Below are 20,321 nucleotides of genomic sequence, written 5' to 3'. Positions count from 1 at the left end.
ATAGGATATCCACGTGGTATTAAAAATTGAATAAAAACATGGATATGCTGGTTTTGAATGTATGAATGGAAACTTCATTTCCCCTGGCCCACGAAAGGTCACCGTAAGAAACACGTGTTACTGCCGTTTGCACGTATTAAGAAAAGTTAATGTCATACACCTTAAAAATAGAAAATAAAAGAATCGCGCTGGAGACCTGAAACGGCCGCAGTTTTGGTAAGGACGTAAATGCCGCAGGGAGGCGCTCATGGACCTTAGCGCCGGCGTGGTGATTCCAAACGCACCAAGTGCTTTGCGAAGTCAGGTAACCTCGTCCTTACGTTGCATCAGATAGTTTAGGCATTACTGTTCTCTGGAGCGTGCAATTGTTGAGCATCAATTTGAGAAACAAAGTGGCAGTCGCTGATTTTGACCTCATGTCCAATCACTTAAGTTGTAGCTGTTGTGTTTTGATAAGCATAGTTTGGAAAACAGCGGGGTGAGCGCTCTGTTGAGCGGGTGTTCCTATACCTGCTGTGATCGCTGTGCCCCGAATGACCAGCGGGAAGCTATCATCACGCCACTTGCACAATTTGGGAGGCTGATTGATGTGGCTGGGGTATTGAGTGTGAACAAATACTTCCTGTCGCTAACGGATTTCCAGTGTGTCTTTAGTATTTGAGCTGGCAACACGCTTTGCCAGCAAGCTTTGGACGTTAGCGGAATATACTTTTAAAGCAGCTCCTTTGCAATGTAGGTGTGAATAATTAAGTACGATCATTCCGAAACTGCACACTCGTTTTAGTTCATCGCACTGTTACGGTCAGGTGATTTAATTTCTCGGGCAGACACGTATTATTAACTATTTGAGGTGAATCATCGCATTCCCGAGGTCTGTGGAGTTGATACAGACACTGGTTCGCATTAGAAATTCCAGGAGGGATTTTATTGCTGGCTGACGTCACAGTCACTGCGCATTTGCTGCTATCTTCTAATCCATCAACAGGTCTCACTCCCAGAAATCTGCAACACAGTCCCCAGCGTGAAAACATGTCACCAACAGTATTCACCTTTGAGATCACTACGATTTATTTTAACACGGCAATACGCCAGTGTCTTAGTTACACACATTTTTAAAGTCAAATAAGATGTCAAGATTTAGATTAAGTTATATTGTTTAGACTCCAGCAAAATGTCACCTGCATGAATGCACAGAATTTGAAACAAATTTCAGGTAGTTTAAGTCAGTACATGCTTCACATTCGGCCTTGGGAGATTCTAGAACATTGTTGCTGAATGAGGGATCGTTTGTGTGGGATGGATTTCTACAAAGGAAGGTGAATTTGAAATACACTATGGAACTGCAAACGATCATATCCAAAGCTGAAATAGGGTTGAAATCGCCAGATCAGTGGAGGCAAAGAGTAGCTATGGTTTTGTTGAATGTCGAAGTAGGCTTAAAGACTTCACCGGCCTATTCCTGATCACATTGCTTACGCTATTATCTGCTACTGGAAAGTTGTGGTGAAGGATTCCTTTATTTGCAAGTCTTGTCGATCTCAATTAAAGTTGTAGGGTAGCGGGAGTGAGCAATGCCGCTTTGTAAAATAGGCCACGCTGCAGCTGGTCGCAAATCCGCAACTACAGCCAGAGGAGCCACCGAACTGGATCGGCAAAGGGAACAGCCCCCGTCAATCCTGTAATTACTTAACTTAAACGTTTGAGTTAGCAAAACAAATTCAGCATCAGCGACGGTAATTAAATCTTACAGTAAAACGTTAGTACTTATTATTTAAGATGAGTTCAGCGAGTGTTGTGCAAAACACTTTAGCAAAGACAGTTTCGCACATATGAGTGTAATCATAAAATTGACTCGTTTTGATGATGTACTTAACGGGAATGTCGAAATGTGCTTAATTACTCCCGGACCCCAACATATGACCGCATATGCTCGACCCTTATTTCAAAATCTCAACGATTGCTATTTTTTACAATTAATTTTGAACCATCTGAAGAACATGCGTGACAATTAAAAAGTAGCGCATTAAAGAAGAAACTGGAACGTATTACACCTTTGTAGTGGCTTTCTTTGGGTTCATCATCAGTGATTAATCTTAAAGGATATTGTCAAGAGGTGGGAGTGAAACGGAGATGTTATTTTCTGCACTTATTGTAATTAATTTAAAACTAACATTGCAGAGGATGCTTGAGCAGAGCAGTCAAGATGGTTTTGCAGTAAATGATATACTTTGCCAATAAAATGCAAGAGGGGCCAAAAAACAAGAGAACATGTACTAATCACAACAGACAACAAGGTAACTGAAAGCTAGGAGCAAGTAGTGGAGCCTGGCTGGTTTGATTAGTGAACAAATTCTGTGTACCAGAGTGGGTTCAAATAGGTCACGAGTTGGAAATGAGCGGCAGTTGACTACTCTTCCTGGGGTAGAGACTGAGAGGACTATGCATGTACAGGCCTGACAGGACTAGCACCGGTACCTATGGCCGGCTTCCGACAACCCAGGGTGATCTAGATGGGTCCAGTGGAATGTCTTAATGAGTGATGGATCCAGCATGTATCTAGATAGCACCCAAGATCTTTCCTCCGGGCCGTACCCTTCTCAGTTGACCAGGTACTGGACAGTCTGTCCACAATGACGTGAATCCATCAACTGGCAAAACACGTTCACCAGACCACCTTCCACCGTCAGATCCCAGAGGTGCCGGCTCAGGTAGGGTGAGTGGTCCCTGAACGATGGGCTTGAAGCAGTATATAGAAGGTAGGTGTGATCCTAAGGGATGGTGATGGCTGGAGATGGTAAGTGGCTGGATTGATGTGATGGGTAATATTGAAGTGACCAATGAACCAGGGTGAGAGCTTGTGGGAGTTGTGCAGGGACAGATCTCAGGTGGAGAGCAAGGCACAGACCCCAGGATGGCATAGTCTGGTTGGGTATCTCCAGTGGTTGGCCTGGTGGCAGTAGGTGCAGTTGACAGCTAGGATGAACCTCCACACTCTCTCCCAAGCATTCTGGCAGCAGTGAACCAGGGCTCTGGTGGATGGGACCCTCATGGGAAACAGTGGTGGTTGGTAGCTATGAAGCACTTCAAAGGGTTACATGTCTGCAGCAGAGTATGTGTGTCAATTGTGGGATAGTTCAACTCAGAGCAGAAACCTCTTTCATGTGAAAATAGGAGCAATCTTAGGTGCAGTATGTAGTGCAAATGTGTGCATGGAATCAGAGGACTTAGCGGAGGTACTTAATGAATACTTTGCTTCATTATTCACTGGGAAAAGGATCTTGGCTTATGATTTTAAGGGTTGTTCCATAATATGCTTATCAATTCAGTGACATGGATTTCAACATCAGTAGGCATATCCGGATAGATGGCTAGTTTTTCAAGCACTCCAAGAGGCTGTGATGCTACTGGGCCAGCAACACTTCTGCATTCCAGGCACACTCTGCCAAATTCCATGGATTAATCTAGCACTGAGTTGGGGCCTTGACGCAGGTTATGTATAAGATCTGCTGCACCCTTCCACTTCCCGGGTGGTCAAAACCCCAGATCACCTCAGCATCAAGTTGGAGAATCCAGGCCCCTGAGGGAGGAGGTTGACTGTAATTGGGGCTGCTGTATCAAGGCTGGCAAATCTGCTGGGTTGACTCATCCTGTCAGAAAACGTAGAGGAGGCTTTAACCCACAGCAGTGCTGCAGAGATCTTTATAAGTAAACAATATTTTACTAATAAACTACAAAATACAAGCCATGGGGGGCACAAAACAAGAGAGAACAGAAATTAATCATAACGGGCAACAAGGTAACTGAAACCAACTGGTTCAATGAGTGAACTAGAATTGTGGATGAGAGCTGGGATTAAATAGGCTGCAGGTGATGAATTGGAAATAAGTGGCAGGTGATTCCTGTTTACTAGGTGGAGACTGGGAGGAGCCTGCATGTGCAGGCATGACACTATATGCCCTTAGTGGGTCAAGTAACAACATTTGGGTATCAAATTCAGCTCTATCTCACTTTAGTCAGCTTGTTTAAGCTCACAATTGATCATCAACACAATAAGACTATAAAATCTGTCCACATCCCTTTGCACAGAGAAGAAAGATATTTTAAGAAATTTAACAAAAAATTTAAATAGCTACATTGCTTCATTCAATAAGAAGGATGCTGCAATTTCTTCCTACCCTTCATCTCAGGAAATTTACTAAATGTTCTTTAACCTGAGTGGAGTCAGTGTCTATGAGCAGAGTTTGTAATTACACTTCAGTAAGTAGTACAAATAGGTATTGTTCCAGCCAATTATTAAATACAAACACAATACAGTGAATTCTGGTTAATTGACTGCCTTGAAGCAGTGTGTTTCATTACTGCATTATGCAAATTTTAATTTTCATTTGTAACATTTAAGATGATTTTCTATACCTTCAAATTATTTGTTGGTCCTAACTTGTTGAACTAATGAAATCGTATCATTTTCACTCCTGACAATTACTGGCATTTCCATGCCTGAATGCTTGAAACAGCAGAGAACAAAACAGTTCTGAATTACTCCTTATGAGTTCTTTATTACTCTCCATTAGTGACGAAAATCACTGCTTTTTGAACACAAACACGCAAGTGACGCTATTTAAAAACCAATTGCTCTGAGCACAGTGTTGTGTCTAACGATCACACGACGTGGACAAGAATGACCCTTAGTTGGATAATGTTAGGCATCAGTCTACTATCTCAATTAAGCGGAATGGTGTTCCGAATAAAATAAGATGTTTTTCTTTTTGAAGACTTGTCCCAAATATTTGGCTGTCCTGATTAAGCGAAGGCCCAAATAACATCCATCCAGTGAATCTGGGGCAGCGAGCCCGTCCTCACTGGGTTCCAGGTTGTGCTCGCGCCTTTGTCGGGAACGCGCCGACCTACCGCGGCCGCCAGTGCTCACGCACAAGAGGCGCGCGCCCGCCCGCCCGCCAGTCGCGAGAGAAGCTTGAGGCTGCATCGAGCTCACAGCAGCTGCAGCGAAAGGCAAGGTGAAGCTCGCACATCCTTTCCTCAACATTCACTGTTCTATTTTTTTAAAGAACACGAACACTATTTATTATATTTTTTACAGTTGCACTCTCACGAAAACGCCCCCCTCCACCACCTGAACTGATGTATTTCTTTTAAACAAATTCTCTCCTCGTTTGCAGATGCTAAAGGTCTTGCTCTGTGTTGTTGCTGTAGCCTTTCTGCAAATAGAAGGCAGACAGCGAGCTACAGCGGACAACGGCAATTTTCTGGATGATAAACAATGGCTGACCACCGTCTCACAGTATGACAAGGAGCCAGGGCATTGGAACAAATTTCGAGACGTAGGTACCTGTTTACTGTTGTTGCTTTCCGAGTGCAGCGTTGTGTTGTTGCCCGGGGTGGTTGGAGCAGGATAGAGGTGTGTGAGCGAGCGGTTCCGAGCGCCCTCCCGCCGAGCCCAGGCTAAACTCGGGGCGATCGCTGGCTCACTCCCTTCACCTGGCTGCGGTGTTTGCAAACTCGGGGGCGTCGGAGGGTGGGGAAGAGGCGCTGCTGCTGACTGCATTTTCTTTCATGCAACTTTACCTTCTGTGGGAGTGAACGCGTTGGAAAGTGACTTTGCTGGATATCGAAATCTGAAGGGTTTCGCGAATAGTTTGTGGTACAGTTAACTTAACCGATAAACAAAAGTCTGTACATTAGGAGCCCGGATTGATGTTGGTAGAGGTGTTTTGGAAGGCATTGTGTTCGATTTGAGCAAGTAGGCAAAGTGAAAATCCAGGTGGAGGTATTGGGACTGGTCGGACCAAGGCCGTTTGAATTCCCGAGTGTTCGGCATCACTTGACCCTGGGCACCTTGGGTTACTTTCAGTCGATTGTTAGGGCACTCATCAGTTTTCACTCGACATTTGGATTGAAATTAATAAACGAGGCTAAGTGGTCTGTCTGGGAAGCTCTTTGCTAAAGTAACTATTAGTGGTATGGTGTTCGCTACTGTGCAAGAGGTGGTTGAAGGAAATTCAGGTATGGCGTGACGATCTGACTGAACATATTAGCTACTCAAGAGGGGTGCGTGCGGATTGGCTTTTGCAGATGTGTTATGAGTCAGTGGAAAGTAATAAACAACAGAAAATAATCGCGTACTAGGGAGAGGAGCATCACCTCCGGCTAAGAGGCACTCATTTCTGAGCACCACTTTGTGGGGAAACTGCAATAATTTCTTGAGTGCAGCATGGTTGTGTTAAATATGAGCGTTCGTTTGTTGGTGTGATGCATGTAAGTGGGTGTACAATAATCAGTACATCGCAATTAGGGACGTACAGCAAGATCAAAGACTGTCCATATCCACAACCGGATCCAGTATGTATTAAATTAGTACTTTTTTATTATGATAAGGTAGATCGCTTGATTTTACTGACTAATTATCTGTCAAGAATTACCAAGATTGAGGTTAATTGGACAGAAAAAATGTTTTTTCCCAAGTAAAATAATTGCAGAAGTTCATACTTCCCTCCAGCAAAAAAAAAGCGAACTCTTGTTTTTCAATTGTCTTTGTTTATTATTTTGTTAAATATCAAGCAATACCAAGGCTAACAAACTGGTGAAAATTTACAATTAAACAATTCAAAGCACCATGAATGTGAAAAACACAAAAATAACCCTGAAAATGTTGACAAAATAAACTCAGAAGGTTAGCATGTGTGTGGAGGAAGAACCATTTAATGTTTCTGAACTGAAAAACCGATACATTATCTGTATTACTGACTTTATTGCAATTTTTTAAACCATCAAATATAAGTTCACAAATAATTACAGCATTATTGGTAACATACAAAATGCTGGAGGGACTGAGCAGGCCAGGCAGCATCTGGAAAAGACACAGTTGACACTTTGGGCTAAGACTGTTCATCAGGACTGGAAAGGAAAGGGAGAATTCAGAGTAAAAAGGTGGAGGGAAGGAAGGAAGAAATACAAGGTGGCAGGAGATAGGAGAAGTAGAGATCAGGGAAAGAGATAGAGGGCTGGAGAAGGGAGAATCTGATAGGAGAGGACAGAAGACCATGGAAGAAAGGGAAGAGAGAGATGATAGGTATTAGTGGTATACTCCTTCTTTATTGTTCATTATCAAATTTGATTAGCTGAGCATTGAGGAATGTAAATCTATACAAAGGCTGGAGCAATCAGGCCAGTACCAGCAATGTTGAGGAAAAATTGCTGAAACATGTACCGGATGGATTTCCATATCAACATGCTGGGGAAACAACTAGGTAGCAAGCTATTTGCAATCTTGAATTATGCAACAAAAAGAGTTAATTAATCATGTGAAAGAATACCATAACATTCTAAAATTTTATATCAGTTTTACAACTAAAGTAGTTCAATATGAAAGCAGGATTTTCAATCAAAAATGAAACTTAAATCTGCGAAGGTTGGCTGAGAAAATACATTAAAAAGTATGACAAGTAGTGGCTAGCATGTGAAGAAATAATGCATGATTTACAGCAAATATACTTGTAGGCAAAAGGAAAAACTGTGGACTACAGGAAAATTTAGAATATGTGAGTGAACATATCTCAGTGTCAGATTTTATATTTCCAATATTTTCTCAAAATGTAAGGAAAATCAAAACTGACACCAAGGGAATATATGTATAAATCTGAAAAGAATGCACGTCAGTGGGTTCTTTACAGAGAATGGAGAGTGAATAAGGATAAAACAGATGGACTAAACAAAAACTTTGTGACCGTCTTCTCAAACGATTTGAGAAATGCCCTAGAAGCACTGGAGAAGCAAGGGTGCAGTAAAGACAAGGAAATAAAATGTAAGTTAATAAAATCTGCCTGGCATGTCAATGAAGCTGAGAAATCTCAAGGATCTGATGACCTCCATCCCAAAATTGTAAAGGTAATAGATGCTGTGGATATGGAAATAATTATACCTTCAAAAATATTATAATTATAGAATCTTTCCTGCAGAATGGGAAGTAGCAAACATTTCTCTTAGAAGGGAGAGAGAATTACTGACCAGTTAATCTTAAATCAATAGTTTGAAAAATGCTGGAATCAATTATGAAGATCTTTTGTGAAAGCATTTAAAACACTGTAACATGACTTAAAACATCATAACATGAGCACACATCTGCTTGTGGACTATTTGTCCACTCCCATTTGGAGGGAGACTATGTAGCATCCACACCTGGACAGTTATGTTCCCCAAGTAAAATGACTGATCAACACCTCCATCCACTACCGACCCCTCCACAGCCCCAACCACCACTACTTTATTATTTCTTGTGAAGACACCTTATGTACAGACACTCCTTTGCCAAGCATTACTTTGCCAACCCCTGCAGTAAATGTTACAAATCAACTTTTCACCTCCATTTTGTTTTCAGGTTCTGTTGTCCTTTTTAAAAAAATTCTTTTTCTTATGACTTTGCATCAAACGAAGCAAATTTGTTTGGAGATATATGAAAAAGCATTGTCAATGTCAACTTGTATGGCTCTCCCAGTTACATTGCACTTCTCCCAAGGGCAATAGTGTGTATCTTTAAATTCTAGCTCAGGCAAAACCAGACTGGTATCTTAAAATATACCAACACAGATATTTATTTTTTTCAGCTGCTATAAATGCAATAATGTGCTTTGCATATAATGGTTAAGCAGTTTTTTAAAAAAATGTGCTCATGGAGTTCAAGGCATGGTTTCCTTGAATCTCCCATTGAAGGTATCTCCACAATGTTGTTTAGAGAGCTCCAGGATTTAGCCAATACAAATGAAAAACAAAAGGTATTTTCAAATACTTGAAGAATAATCCATAGGTGGTGGAGCTCCTATGCTGCTTTTGCTATTGGTAAAGCTCTTGAGTGTGGAAGGTGCAACTGAGAAGCCCTCTAGTCTAGGGCAGTGGTGGGATCCATATAATATCACATGCGCATTGTGCCCACTTCATCCATCTCCTTTTCCCCGAAGTATGTCACTTTGCTTGAGCATGAAGTGAAGGGGGTGGAGATTGGGAAGGGAATTGTATCATAGCTTTCAACATTTACCCAGTCGCTGTGGCATGAATTCCTTTTTCCTTCAGAAGATGCTACTTTTTCCTGTATGGATGCCATTTTAAGACCACCTTTCAGGAAAATAATTTCAAGTGTCACTTTATGGCCTTCTCAGGGGGTTGGGAGCAGGAAGTTTTGTTTAGAAAGTCAGTTGTGATTTTACTGAATTGCAGAGGAAACACAAATAGGTGAATGGTCTAATTCTTCTTGAAATTAAGTTCTTGTGAAGCTTTGAGAATCTTTCCTGATTATGTGGTGTCTTTATGTGGGACAAGAAGAAATCCAGCCCTTGCTATTACCTATTACCTACAGGAATTTCCTAATAAAAGTTTGACCTGATTCCTGACCTCTGTTGCAAGTAGCTTCCATCAGTTTACCAATGGAGTTATGCTTTGACCCCACTTGCTTTTATAGCACCTGCAATTATGTCAGCATTTGTGCTGACTTTCACGTTGTGAATTCAAACACCACCCCAGGGAACTGAATACATTATCTATAGAGGCTTCAGCACAGAAACTAGATATGCATCATTGTCAAAGAAGCCTTTTTCACCCAAGGTTTGCTACCAGGGGTACAATTGTTTGTTCAATTGGGTGTAAAACAAATCCTTTTCAATATTCAAGGTGGAGCTAGGAAATCTCAAGCAGCTCTCCTAAACTAGAATATCTGGTCCAATTAACTTAACCATTTGTGGAACTCTGTGAATAAATTAACCCCTATAGCTGCTACCTGCAACTTATGATCAGTCCGTGACTTTTCTTTAAATATATCTCTTTATTGTACATCTTTAAAAGTTTTTTCTTCATTGTTTATTGCCTCAAAGTTTTTTTTGCATCAACTAACCTAGAGACATTTGTGATATACATATTCAGAACATTTATTTATCTTACGGGTGGTCGGGTGAGGTACTGTTTAGCACAATGATTTACAGTACAGATGATCCAGGTTCAGTTCCTCCAGCTACCTGTAAGGACTTTATACGTTCTCTCTGTTACTGTGTGCGTTTCCTTTGGGTGTTCTTGCTTCCTCCCACAGTTCAAAGATGTACCGGTTATTGGATTAATTGATCATTGTAAATTGTCCTGTGATTAGAATTAAATTGGGGGATTGCTGGGCAGTGTGTCTAGAAGGGCCTATTGTGTGCTGTATATCAGCAAAGAAATTAAATAAATTTTACTATGATAGTTCTAGTTTCCCCCAATCCTCTCTCCTTCCTCCCATCTCTTTAATTTTCTCTTATTCTGGCACCTTATACATCCATTGTTTGCTCTATGTCATGATCCCATGCCCTCTTCACCACATAAACCTAGCCTGGTTGCTTTGCTACTGTATTTTTCAGAAGGGCACATCAACTGTTTATTTGCCCCCCCCCCCCACGCGCCTCCATAGATGCTGGCCATTTTGTGTGTGTTTCTGTGAAGAGGCAAAGCAGGAAGACAGGAGCAAAACTCTACTTGGAATCTGGAGAGGAAAGGCAGTCCAGTATGCTTGAATGTCAGAGGTTTGGAGGAATTAGAACCGGTCAAGTTTTCCCCTTGTAGAAATGTTTCCTCTGACAAGTTCTCAGAATTAAGGACAACGTGCTGTTTCTCTGATCTTCGTTTTTTTTTGCTTTTCTTGCTTCTTGATAGAACTTTAGTGACTCAGAATTCAAATGCTCCTTAGAAATGTATAAGAACCATCAGAAATATGCAGACAGGTTCAAAAGGAAACAATACTATCCAGAATAAGGAATCCCAGAAGGCATTTGAGGTTCTGACATACAAACAAGTAAACATACCTTTGTGCCATTTGAATAAAATACCTTAATAGCACAAACATCTCAGTATATTTTTATTTGCAGTTTGTCATCTTTTGCACATTAGTTGCTTGTCTTTGTTTATTTAGTGTTCATAAATTCTGTTTTATTTTCTTTGCTTGTAAATGCCTGCAAGAAAATGCATCTTATAGTAGATGGTAGTGTGTGTGTGTGTGTGTGTATATATACACACACACACACACACACACACACACACACACAATAAATTTACTATGATATAAATTGATGGTAGTGTTGATAGGAGGATAGTCCTAAATTATTGATTAATACTGATCAACTGCTACCTCGATCGAAACAATGGCATAAAGCCACAAGCACCATTAATCCCGTTTATCAGCACTTGATTGGTGAGTTACCTTGCCATGGCAATTCAAGTGCTCAGTGAGATGCTCCTAAATGTTGTGAGAGCTGCCTCCATCACTTCTCCGATGCAATCCAGATTGCTTTGAGCCTCTAGGTAAAAAAGTATCTTTCTTGGATTCCTCTTAACCAATTAATCCTCACCTTGAAAGTACACTGTTTGGTGTTTAACACCTCTGACACAAAGAAGTGTTTCCTAATAGGTATGAGATAAGGCTGAGAAGGTGTAGAAGAGGACAGCATGTTACCACTGTGGCAGGGTCCTAGGGAATTCAGGACAAGCAGGCATTGGGGTAAAGTACAAAGATTACTGAAGTTGACAGCACAAGAAGACAGAGAAGAAGCCATATTGGATGGTTATCTTCATTAACCGGAGAATAGACTATAAATGCAGGGAGCTTTTGGTTCAGCTCAATGAAGCACTGATCAGGCTACAACTGATTGTGTGTAGTTCTGGTCTGCACACTGAAAGAAGGATATGATTGCACTGTAGAGGATGCAAAGGAGATTGACTAGGCTGATGGAATATTTTTGCTACAGAGCAGGAGGCGGCAGTGAAGGGAGCTGATTAGAGATATGCAAAGTTATGAAAGGCATGGGTAGTACATAATAAACATTTCTTCTTGTCAGAGCTGTCAAAGGCTGAAGGACATAGTAGTAAAGTAGGGCTAAAAGGTTTAGAGAAAAGCGGAAGAAGATTTTCTTTGCACCTGATGGTTGGTTGCAATCTGGAATGCATTATCAGAGAAGCTACTCATAATGTTCAAGAGGATCCTGATGAGCACTTGAATTACCAAGGTAAAGGAAACATGAATCAAATGTTTGGGAGTGGGTTTAATATAAATAGGTACTTCAAGAATTTCATGGGCCAAAGAAAACTTTTCTGTGCCGTTTGCTGCTGACTCCATAAGAGTGAATAGCTATTCTTTTTATTTCTGTCCATCAGTGATGCCGGCATGCATTAAATATAATGAATGCATGATCAAAATAGTACTGAATTATAGTTCTAAAAAAAAATTACATTGACAGTCTTGCCTTCGTGTTTTTGAAATCTTCATTCTGTCCCTACCCTCGGGTTCTGATATTTAAAGATTTCCCTTGAATCCTGCAGTCCCTGATCTTGATTTGTAGGTGGTGCTGTTCTCTATCTTAAGGTTTTATTTTCCCTACTACAGTGGCATGGGTATAGGATTAATTTGTGGAAATCGGTTAGGTTTAAAAGATTTATTGTTTATATAAATAGTTTTAACCTTTTTGCTTGGTCTGTCAATGGGGGGGGGGGGGGGAGTAGGTTGCAAACAATCACATAACACATCCTTATCTTGAACCTCCACAGAAGTTGCCTTTATGAGATTATTATGAAATTAATTTTTGCTTTATTGCTTGACTGCCTATCAGAGGCTTGTTGCCAGTCTAGAAAATATCCAATGACCAGAACCTGACAGTCAGAAGGGAACAGTTGTGGCTCCACACTGACTGCCCAACTGCAGCAATACACAAACTTACTTCGGAATGACCCTCCCTTTGGAACTACCAGTTGTGAGCCACCTGACCATCTACTACTAATCTCTTTCACAAGCAGTGGCTGGGTGAGAGTTTGGTAAAGACTGAAGTTTAGCAACTGGATGCTCTTGGCCCAAGGGTATGAGCGGTGGAAGGAAGGGCAGGGATTTATAATGATTCTATACCAGGCTAGTATTGAGCCAAATAACCCTGGGACAGTACATGTTCCATATTCAATTAAAAGATTGAGACAAGTCAAGGAATTATAGTCAATGGAAATTCTTCCTGGTGCAATGGACAGGCCATAGATACCACTAATTTTTTAAAGAAAATTTTGGCAATATTAGTGAAGGAACTCAGACACCACTTGGCTGGCTCTGTCACTTCTGTTGAAGTGGTGTTGACGTTTCACAAATAGTGAACCTTATAAGTGACAATTCATTCCAAATTAACTTGAAGCTGCTTAAAATCAGTGCATTTTTTTTCCCAATCATACATTTCTATTTTTCAATGCAATGTGTAATCTAGGTTTAAATATGAATTTTCATTTCCTTTAGTCAAAACTATTAGGGATGTACTCAGTGTTCTAGATTTAAAAGTAGTGAGGTGGGCCGAACAAGATTGTAAATTTAGAGAAGGATGCAATTATTGAAATAAATAGCTTTTAATCCTGGTTTTTAATTAGTTACCATGGGATTGCATGAAAGGGCAGTACAATTTCCCTGAACTGAAACTGGGCATAGTGAAAAGTGTTTACAAGTGTCTGCCCTGTGTTACAATAGATTTTTGTTTCACCACATAGCACTTGCTGGAGTTGCATGGTGATGGAACCACTCATTAATTTGGAGGAGTCAGTTGTTACATGACAATATATTGTAGTGCAATGTTAGATAAAGAGGGAAGATGTTATTTTGGTTTGCATATAATAGGACCACTGGGAACAGAATCCATGGTAACACTGGGGAAGTGATCTCTCCTTTACACAGCAACACTATATTAGTATCTCTTTTGCAAATGGAAAGTTTTGTGCCTGATTTTAAAAAGTGCGTGACAACTCTGAATTCTTTAAACTGAGCTTCACTTTCTGTGGTCACACTATTGATGCAGAAGAATTACTCAAGTGGCTGTGAAAATTCAAGTAGTGTGGATACCTCAAGGCCAAAGGCTATGTCAAAGTTGTGGTCCTTTTTAGGATTCATCAATTACTAAAGTAGGTTCCTGCCAAACCTGGCTACTGTGCTCCATCCTTTGAACTCGTAACTACAGAGCAGGCTTAAATGGCAATGGACAAAGTATGGTGAGGTGGCTATCCAAGGGGTAAAGGAAATCGTGCTGTCCAACACTGTACTCACACATTATGATCCACATCATCTAGTGAAGCGTTCCTGTGATGCTTCGCCTTATGGTATAGGTGCAGTCATGTCTCATGTTATGAGGGATGGAAGAGAACACCCCATAGCCTTTACATCACGTTCCCTTACTGTGCAGAGAAAAATAATGCACAGATTGAGAGAAAGGCCTTTGGTCTGGTTTGGTATGTAAAACATTTCAACCAGTACTTGTATGGGAGAGAGTTTACCCTTGTTACTCATCACCAACCACTAGCGTCCATTTTCAATCCACAGAAGGGTGGTTCCACTGACAGTAGCAGCACAGATTCAGAGATGAGCTCTGTTTCTTGAAGGAGACAATTACAGGATTGAATTCCAGAGGACAGCTCGTCATGGAAATGCTGATGGATTATCCTGTTCTCTCTTGGAAAAGGAAATACCTGAAAAATTGACAGAAGTGCACAATCCTCTTGATGTATTTTTCCCAGTGCAAATCACAAGTCTCCTTAATATTTCTCCCTGTTACGTGGCAAGCCAAAATGGCAAGGATGTGCAGCAGAAGTTCTAGTTCTCCCAGTTTTATCAGCACTGGAATGAACTTGTCTTGTGTGGGGATTGAGAGATGTTGTAACATCCAAGTTGAGAGCTGAAGTGTTGGAGGAGCTACATGCTGATAGTCTAGGCGCGCTCAAAATGAAAGTGTTGGCTTTAAGCTTTGCCTGGTGGCTTGGGATAGATCAGCAGATTGAGCAGTTTGGCGTGCACTGTTCAGGATGCCAACATGTCCAGAGATGCTAAGAGCAATGCCTCTTCATTGCTGGGAACAGCCCACGTTGCCTTGTTAGAGTTAATTGTTAGAGAAGGAAAGTGTTCAGAGTTGTCAGAACCACTTTCTGCAGTTCCATAGTTGAACCCTACATCTGCCATGGAGGAGGCCCCAAAACCTAAGACTGTTTCATAGCCACAAGTCTCACCTGCCAAGCCGAGTGTCCTCCCTGGTCAGAAATTCTCCACATTGATTAAATCTTGGCCTGAATGGGACAATTTAACATTTACTATGCTGTGGATGTCCATATAGTATGTGTACTTTGTGTGTGTTGAGATGCTTTCTATATTGAGTTGGAGCTTATTGCTAAGCAGAGAGGAGTGTTGTGTATTTAATATTTCTGTAATATTTGGGTAATATAGTAAATATATTTGTTTAAGCATTCTTATTCATTTAAATATTTCATTATGGGTCATGTGTAAAAGTAGGTGAATGGCATACTGTACATCATCACACCACTGTGTGATAAGTGCATGTCCTGCTAAACATAAAAACGAAACTAAGACGGGCATTTCTGGCTGCATGCTTTTGCTTTGAATTAGTTTTATGTTATGGAGTTACAAAACATAGCAGATTTCAGTACAGGTAAAAAGCAGTAGTGTAGTGAAATGTTGACTGATACATGTTTAAAATATGTAATACAGAATCTTTGCGAATATGGTTAAGTATTTATAGCTTAAATTTATATAATTTAAAGACAAGCTTACAGTTAACGAGCAATTTTTAATGTTCATTCAGCGTAAGTTCATACATTCAGCATTCACCTCAAGAGTGGATGCAGGAATGAATTGTGCTACAGCCACATTTTCACAGTCATAATTGTGATAATATACTAGAGCACAGTGCCATCTACAGACATCATGTGTAAAGTATTACATAAAAATATTACAGGTTTGACAATTACTACATTAAATAAGACAAAACTGCAGTGCAACCACTGACATGCAAATGTCACAGAAAGATAACCAGGCAAACTTGTCTGCAAATTCATTTATGTAATCTAAGCTCTTGCACTTTGTAATTAAATTGAAATGTAAAATTGTCTTTGAAACATGAAATTTGGAGCAAAATACACATTTGAATTGTGTGCTTCTGAGCATCAGGAGTTCATAGATGTACAACAGTGATACCAATCAGAATGCAGTGCCATTGATATTGCTGCAGCAAGATGGTGCAACTCGGTAGTAGTGTAAGCTTTGGCCAGAAAAAATGAGTCCCAGTGGAAGGATGCTGGCCTTCTTATCATTTGTATCTGTTTGCACCGTTATTGGGGAGTATGCCACAGAATATGAAAACTAATTCAATGCAGCACATTGAGCACCAAGATTTCTTTGTTTTGTAGGTGACAGGAAGGGTGTAACTATTCTGAACCTTTCTCCAGACATTTACACAGCACCACTGTTACAACCGAGCATCAGAAAAGCAGGAAGTTCATTTTAATGCCCATGCTAGCATTCTCAATCGCATTACTTCCCATAGGGATTCCAACCAACAACCATCACTTTACAAATGAATAGCCCAAATTTTCTCCGATCCTCAAGGTAAATTTTATTATCAAAGTACATATATGTTACCATATACAACCCTGGGATTCATTTTCTTGTGGGCATACTCAATAAATCTATAGAATCATAACCATAACAGAATCAGTGAAAGACCCAGAGTGCAGAAGACTATAAATTTGCAAATACAATAAAAGGAAATAATAGTAATAATAAATAAATAAATATGCAAGAAATATTCAGAACATGAGATGAAGAGTCGTTGAAATTAAATCCCTTGGCTGTGGGAGCATTTCAGACATGGGCCAAGTGAAGTTATCCTTGATGGTTGAGGGATAATAACTGTTCCTAATCCTGGTGGCATGAGACCTGAGGCTCTTGTATGTTCTTCCTGATGACAGCAGTGAGAAAGGAGCATGTCCTGGGTGGTGGGGTTCCTGATGATTGGTGCTGCTTTCCTAAGTCAGCATTTCATGTAGAAGTGCTCACTGGTGGGGAGGACTTTACCTGTGATGAACTGGGCCAGATCCACTACTTTTTGTAGGATTTTCTGTTGCAGGGCATTGGTGTTTCCATACCAGATTGTGATGCAACTGATCAATATACCTTCCACAACACATTTATAGAAGTTTGCGTAAGTTTTAGATGTCATGCCAAATCTTCATAAACTCCTAAGGAAGCAGAGGCACTGCTGTGCTTTCTTCATAATTGCACTTAATTGCTGAGTCAAGGACAGGTTGTCCAACGTAATAACACCTAGGAATCTAAAATTGCTAGCCCTCTCCTCCTCTGATTTTCTGACTAAGATTGGCTCATAGGCCTCTGGTTTCCTTCTCCTGAAGTCCAGGAATAATCAGCTCCTTGGTCTTGCTGACAATTAATAAAATGTTATTATGGTATCACTCAATCAGATTTTCAGTCTCCCTCCTGTATGTTCATCATCATCTTTGATTCAGCCTAAGACAATGGTGTCATCAGCAAACTTGAATATGGCATTGGAGCGGTGCTTGGCCTCACTGTCATAAGGGTAAAGCAAGTAGAGCAGGGGACTAAGCACACAGACTTGTGGTACAGCTGTGCTGATGGAGACCATGGGGTCTGCCAGTGAGGAAATCCAGGATCCAATTGCACAAGGAGGTATTAAGGCCAAGGTCTTAAAACATTGATTAATTTTGGGGGTATGATGGTAATTGAATGCTGAACTGTAGTTGATAGAGAACATCCTGATGTATGTATCTTTGGTGTTAAGATGTTCTAGGGTTATGGTCTTAAACTCTAGTTAATCATAAAACATTGTGTGGGTAATTTCATGTTTTGTACTCAACTTCTAAACTAAGTTATATGTAGTTAAAATGTATAACCATGCAAAATATTGGTAAATCATGTACCCTGGCTTCTGTATGAAAATTGTTTTCCTGTACCCACAAATGGAAATGGCACAGAACACTGAAACACCATGTCCACAAGCAAGATACAATTTCCAAGTTGCTATGAAGTGAAATTGAATGCACAAGTTAGTCAATTGTTGGTCTGCAGGATGTTTTTCTGAATTATTTCATTATCTATGTGTTTATGACAGTGGAATTATTAACTTCCATCTACCTGAGGGTACTTTTGTATGTACGTTTAATTATATTGTGAGCAATGAGGGATGTGTAGCTACACAAAGTCCAACCTATCATTATTTCCAGTTTCAGTGCTGGAAGCATCATAGGTGGCTACATTACTTAAAATTGCTCAAAATACCTTCTGAAAATATTTTAATAGCTCATTAAGAATAGGTTTAGAATATTAATAATTCTGTTTGTGATCTGTGCCAGTTCTGGGTGAAGCATTTTCAATCTAAGCTGCTTGCTTGTAGAAAGTGTGTTAAAGAATAGAAAAATGCTTTAAATCTCAAACGAAAATGCAATGTAGTATCAGCATGGTGAAATCATAATGTGGCTTTACTCTGATAGCCACTCATTTTATCTTCTGTAGAAAGTGATCTGTTTGTATTCCTGGATCCAGATTCTGGCGTTGTGCTCTGCTCTCGTTATGTGGTCTTTCCTCCCAAGTAGACATTATGTTGCACCAACTCTCTTAATAGCTTAATTGCTCCCTTTTGATTTCCTTTGTATCCTTAATTTTATTAGAAAGTGAAACTATAGTTAACTGTTCTCTCTAAAATGAATATTCAGTAGTAATCAAAACTGCAGATTTAGGTTTTGCGCAAATACTTACATTGTTAAGCAAGTCGCTATTGGATTATTATTCACATTCCTATTGATCTCTTCTCACTGCTGCCATCAGGTAGAAGGTACAAGATCCTCAGGACTTGCACCACCAGGTTCAAGAATGGTTGGTACCCCAACTCTCAGGCTCTTGAAATAAAGAGGGTAACTACACTCGCTTGCCCCATCATTGAAATGTTCCTACCACGAATTATCTCACTTTAAGGACTCTTATCTCATTTTCGCATGTTCTTGGCATTTATTTGCATTTGCACAGTCTTCTGCACTCTGGTTGATCTTTGATTGAGCCTGTAATAGTTGCTAATCTATTAATTTGTTGAGTATGCCAACAGGACAATGAATCTCAGGGTTGTATATGGTGACATATATGCACTTTGTTAATAAAATTTACCTTGAACTTCAAAATAAAGAAAATCCATAAGCTGTTTTGCCAGTAGCTTTTCTAATATTTAAACATATCAGGACAAATGAAGAGAATGTCCATGGGACATTCAAGATATTTACTGTCAGAACATTCACCCACACGTAATAGTGCAGTTACATAGAACATAGAATAGGACAGCACAGTACAGGCCCTTCTGCCCATAATGTTGTGCCGACCCTCAAACCCTGCCTCCCATATAACCTCCCACATTAAATTCCTCCATATACCTGTCCAGTAGTCTCTTAAATTTCTCTAGTGTATCTGCCTCCACCACTGACTCAGGCAGTGCATTCCACACACCAACCACTTTCTCAGTAAAACAAAACCTTCCTCTAATATCCCCCTTGAACTTCCCACCCCTTACCTTAAAGCCATGTCCTCTTGTATTGAGCAGTGGTGCACTGGGGAAGAGGCACTGGCTGTCCACTCTATCTATTCCTCTTAATATCTTGTACACGTCTATCATGTCTCCTCTCATCGTCCTTCTCTCCAAAGAGTAAAGCCCTAGCTGCCTTAATCTCTGATCATAATGCATACTCTCCAAACCAGGCAGCATCCTGGTAAATTTCTTCTGTACCTTTTCCAGTGCTTCCACATCCTTCCAAGAGTGAGGCAACCAGAACTGGTCACAGTACTCCAAGTGTGGCCTAACCTGAGTTTTATAGAGCTGCATCATTACCTTAAACTCTATCCCTCGACTTATGAAAGCTGACACCCCATAAGCTTTCTTAACTGCCCTATCTACCTATGAGGCAGTTGTAATATAAAAACAGAAAATGCTGCAATTATTCAGCAGGCCAGGCCATATTTAGGAAAGGCGTTAATGTTTCAGTTTGAAGATCCTTTTTCAGAACAGTTATTCTAACTCTTCAGCATTTGCAGTTTTATTTTCATTTAACAGTGCAGTTGTGTGGTTTGCAGTTCACCACGAGGTCTTTTTCTGTCTTGCAAAAATACAAAAATAGGCTGCTTAGCAAGTTGAAGGGAACATGAAGAGCCTGTAAAGGGATAGATTAAGGAAATAGGTGAGAAATATATCTTCATCCAGTTTTGAAGGAGGAATTAAATAGAAAATTACTATGGAAATGAAGCAAGACTACAAATATTCCTATGCATAGGTGTTTGAGGGCCTTGATGCATGACACACAAAGTTGGCGTGTATGATAATAAATAAGCAAGGTTAATAAAATGTGGCTTATATTGCAAGCAGAGTCCTACAGATTGGAGTTTTTTTGATGTATCTTAGCAGGCCATTGAGAACACACATGCA

At 40.2% G+C, this 20,321-nt stretch overlaps 1 protein-coding gene across 4 annotated transcripts in view; it reads left to right on the top strand.

The window, feature by feature from the left end:
- Positions 1-284: 284 nt before the first annotated feature.
- The window catches only part of spock3 (SPARC (osteonectin), cwcv and kazal like domains proteoglycan 3), a 454,551-nt gene continuing 434,514 nt past the window's right edge, over positions 285-20,321 (top strand). Inside the window, exons 1-2 of one of the 4 annotated variants that reach the window (XM_059964877.1) lie at positions 285-304; positions 5,178-5,339. In XM_059964877.1, coding sequence (XP_059820860.1) covers positions 5,178-5,339 — 162 coding nt within the window. In that variant the 5' untranslated portion in view covers positions 285-304. Of the gene's footprint in view, positions 305-4,914; positions 5,016-5,177; positions 5,340-20,321 lie in introns of those variants that run through there. The other 3 variants (XM_059964876.1, XM_059964878.1, XM_059964879.1) reach the window with 3 other exon arrangements.

This window comes from Hypanus sabinus, chromosome 3 (genome assembly GCF_030144855.1).
Source record: "Hypanus sabinus isolate sHypSab1 chromosome 3, sHypSab1.hap1, whole genome shotgun sequence".
NCBI lineage: Eukaryota > Metazoa > Chordata > Chondrichthyes > Myliobatiformes > Dasyatidae > Hypanus > Hypanus sabinus.
This window is presented reverse-complemented; position numbering and strand designations above follow the sequence as displayed.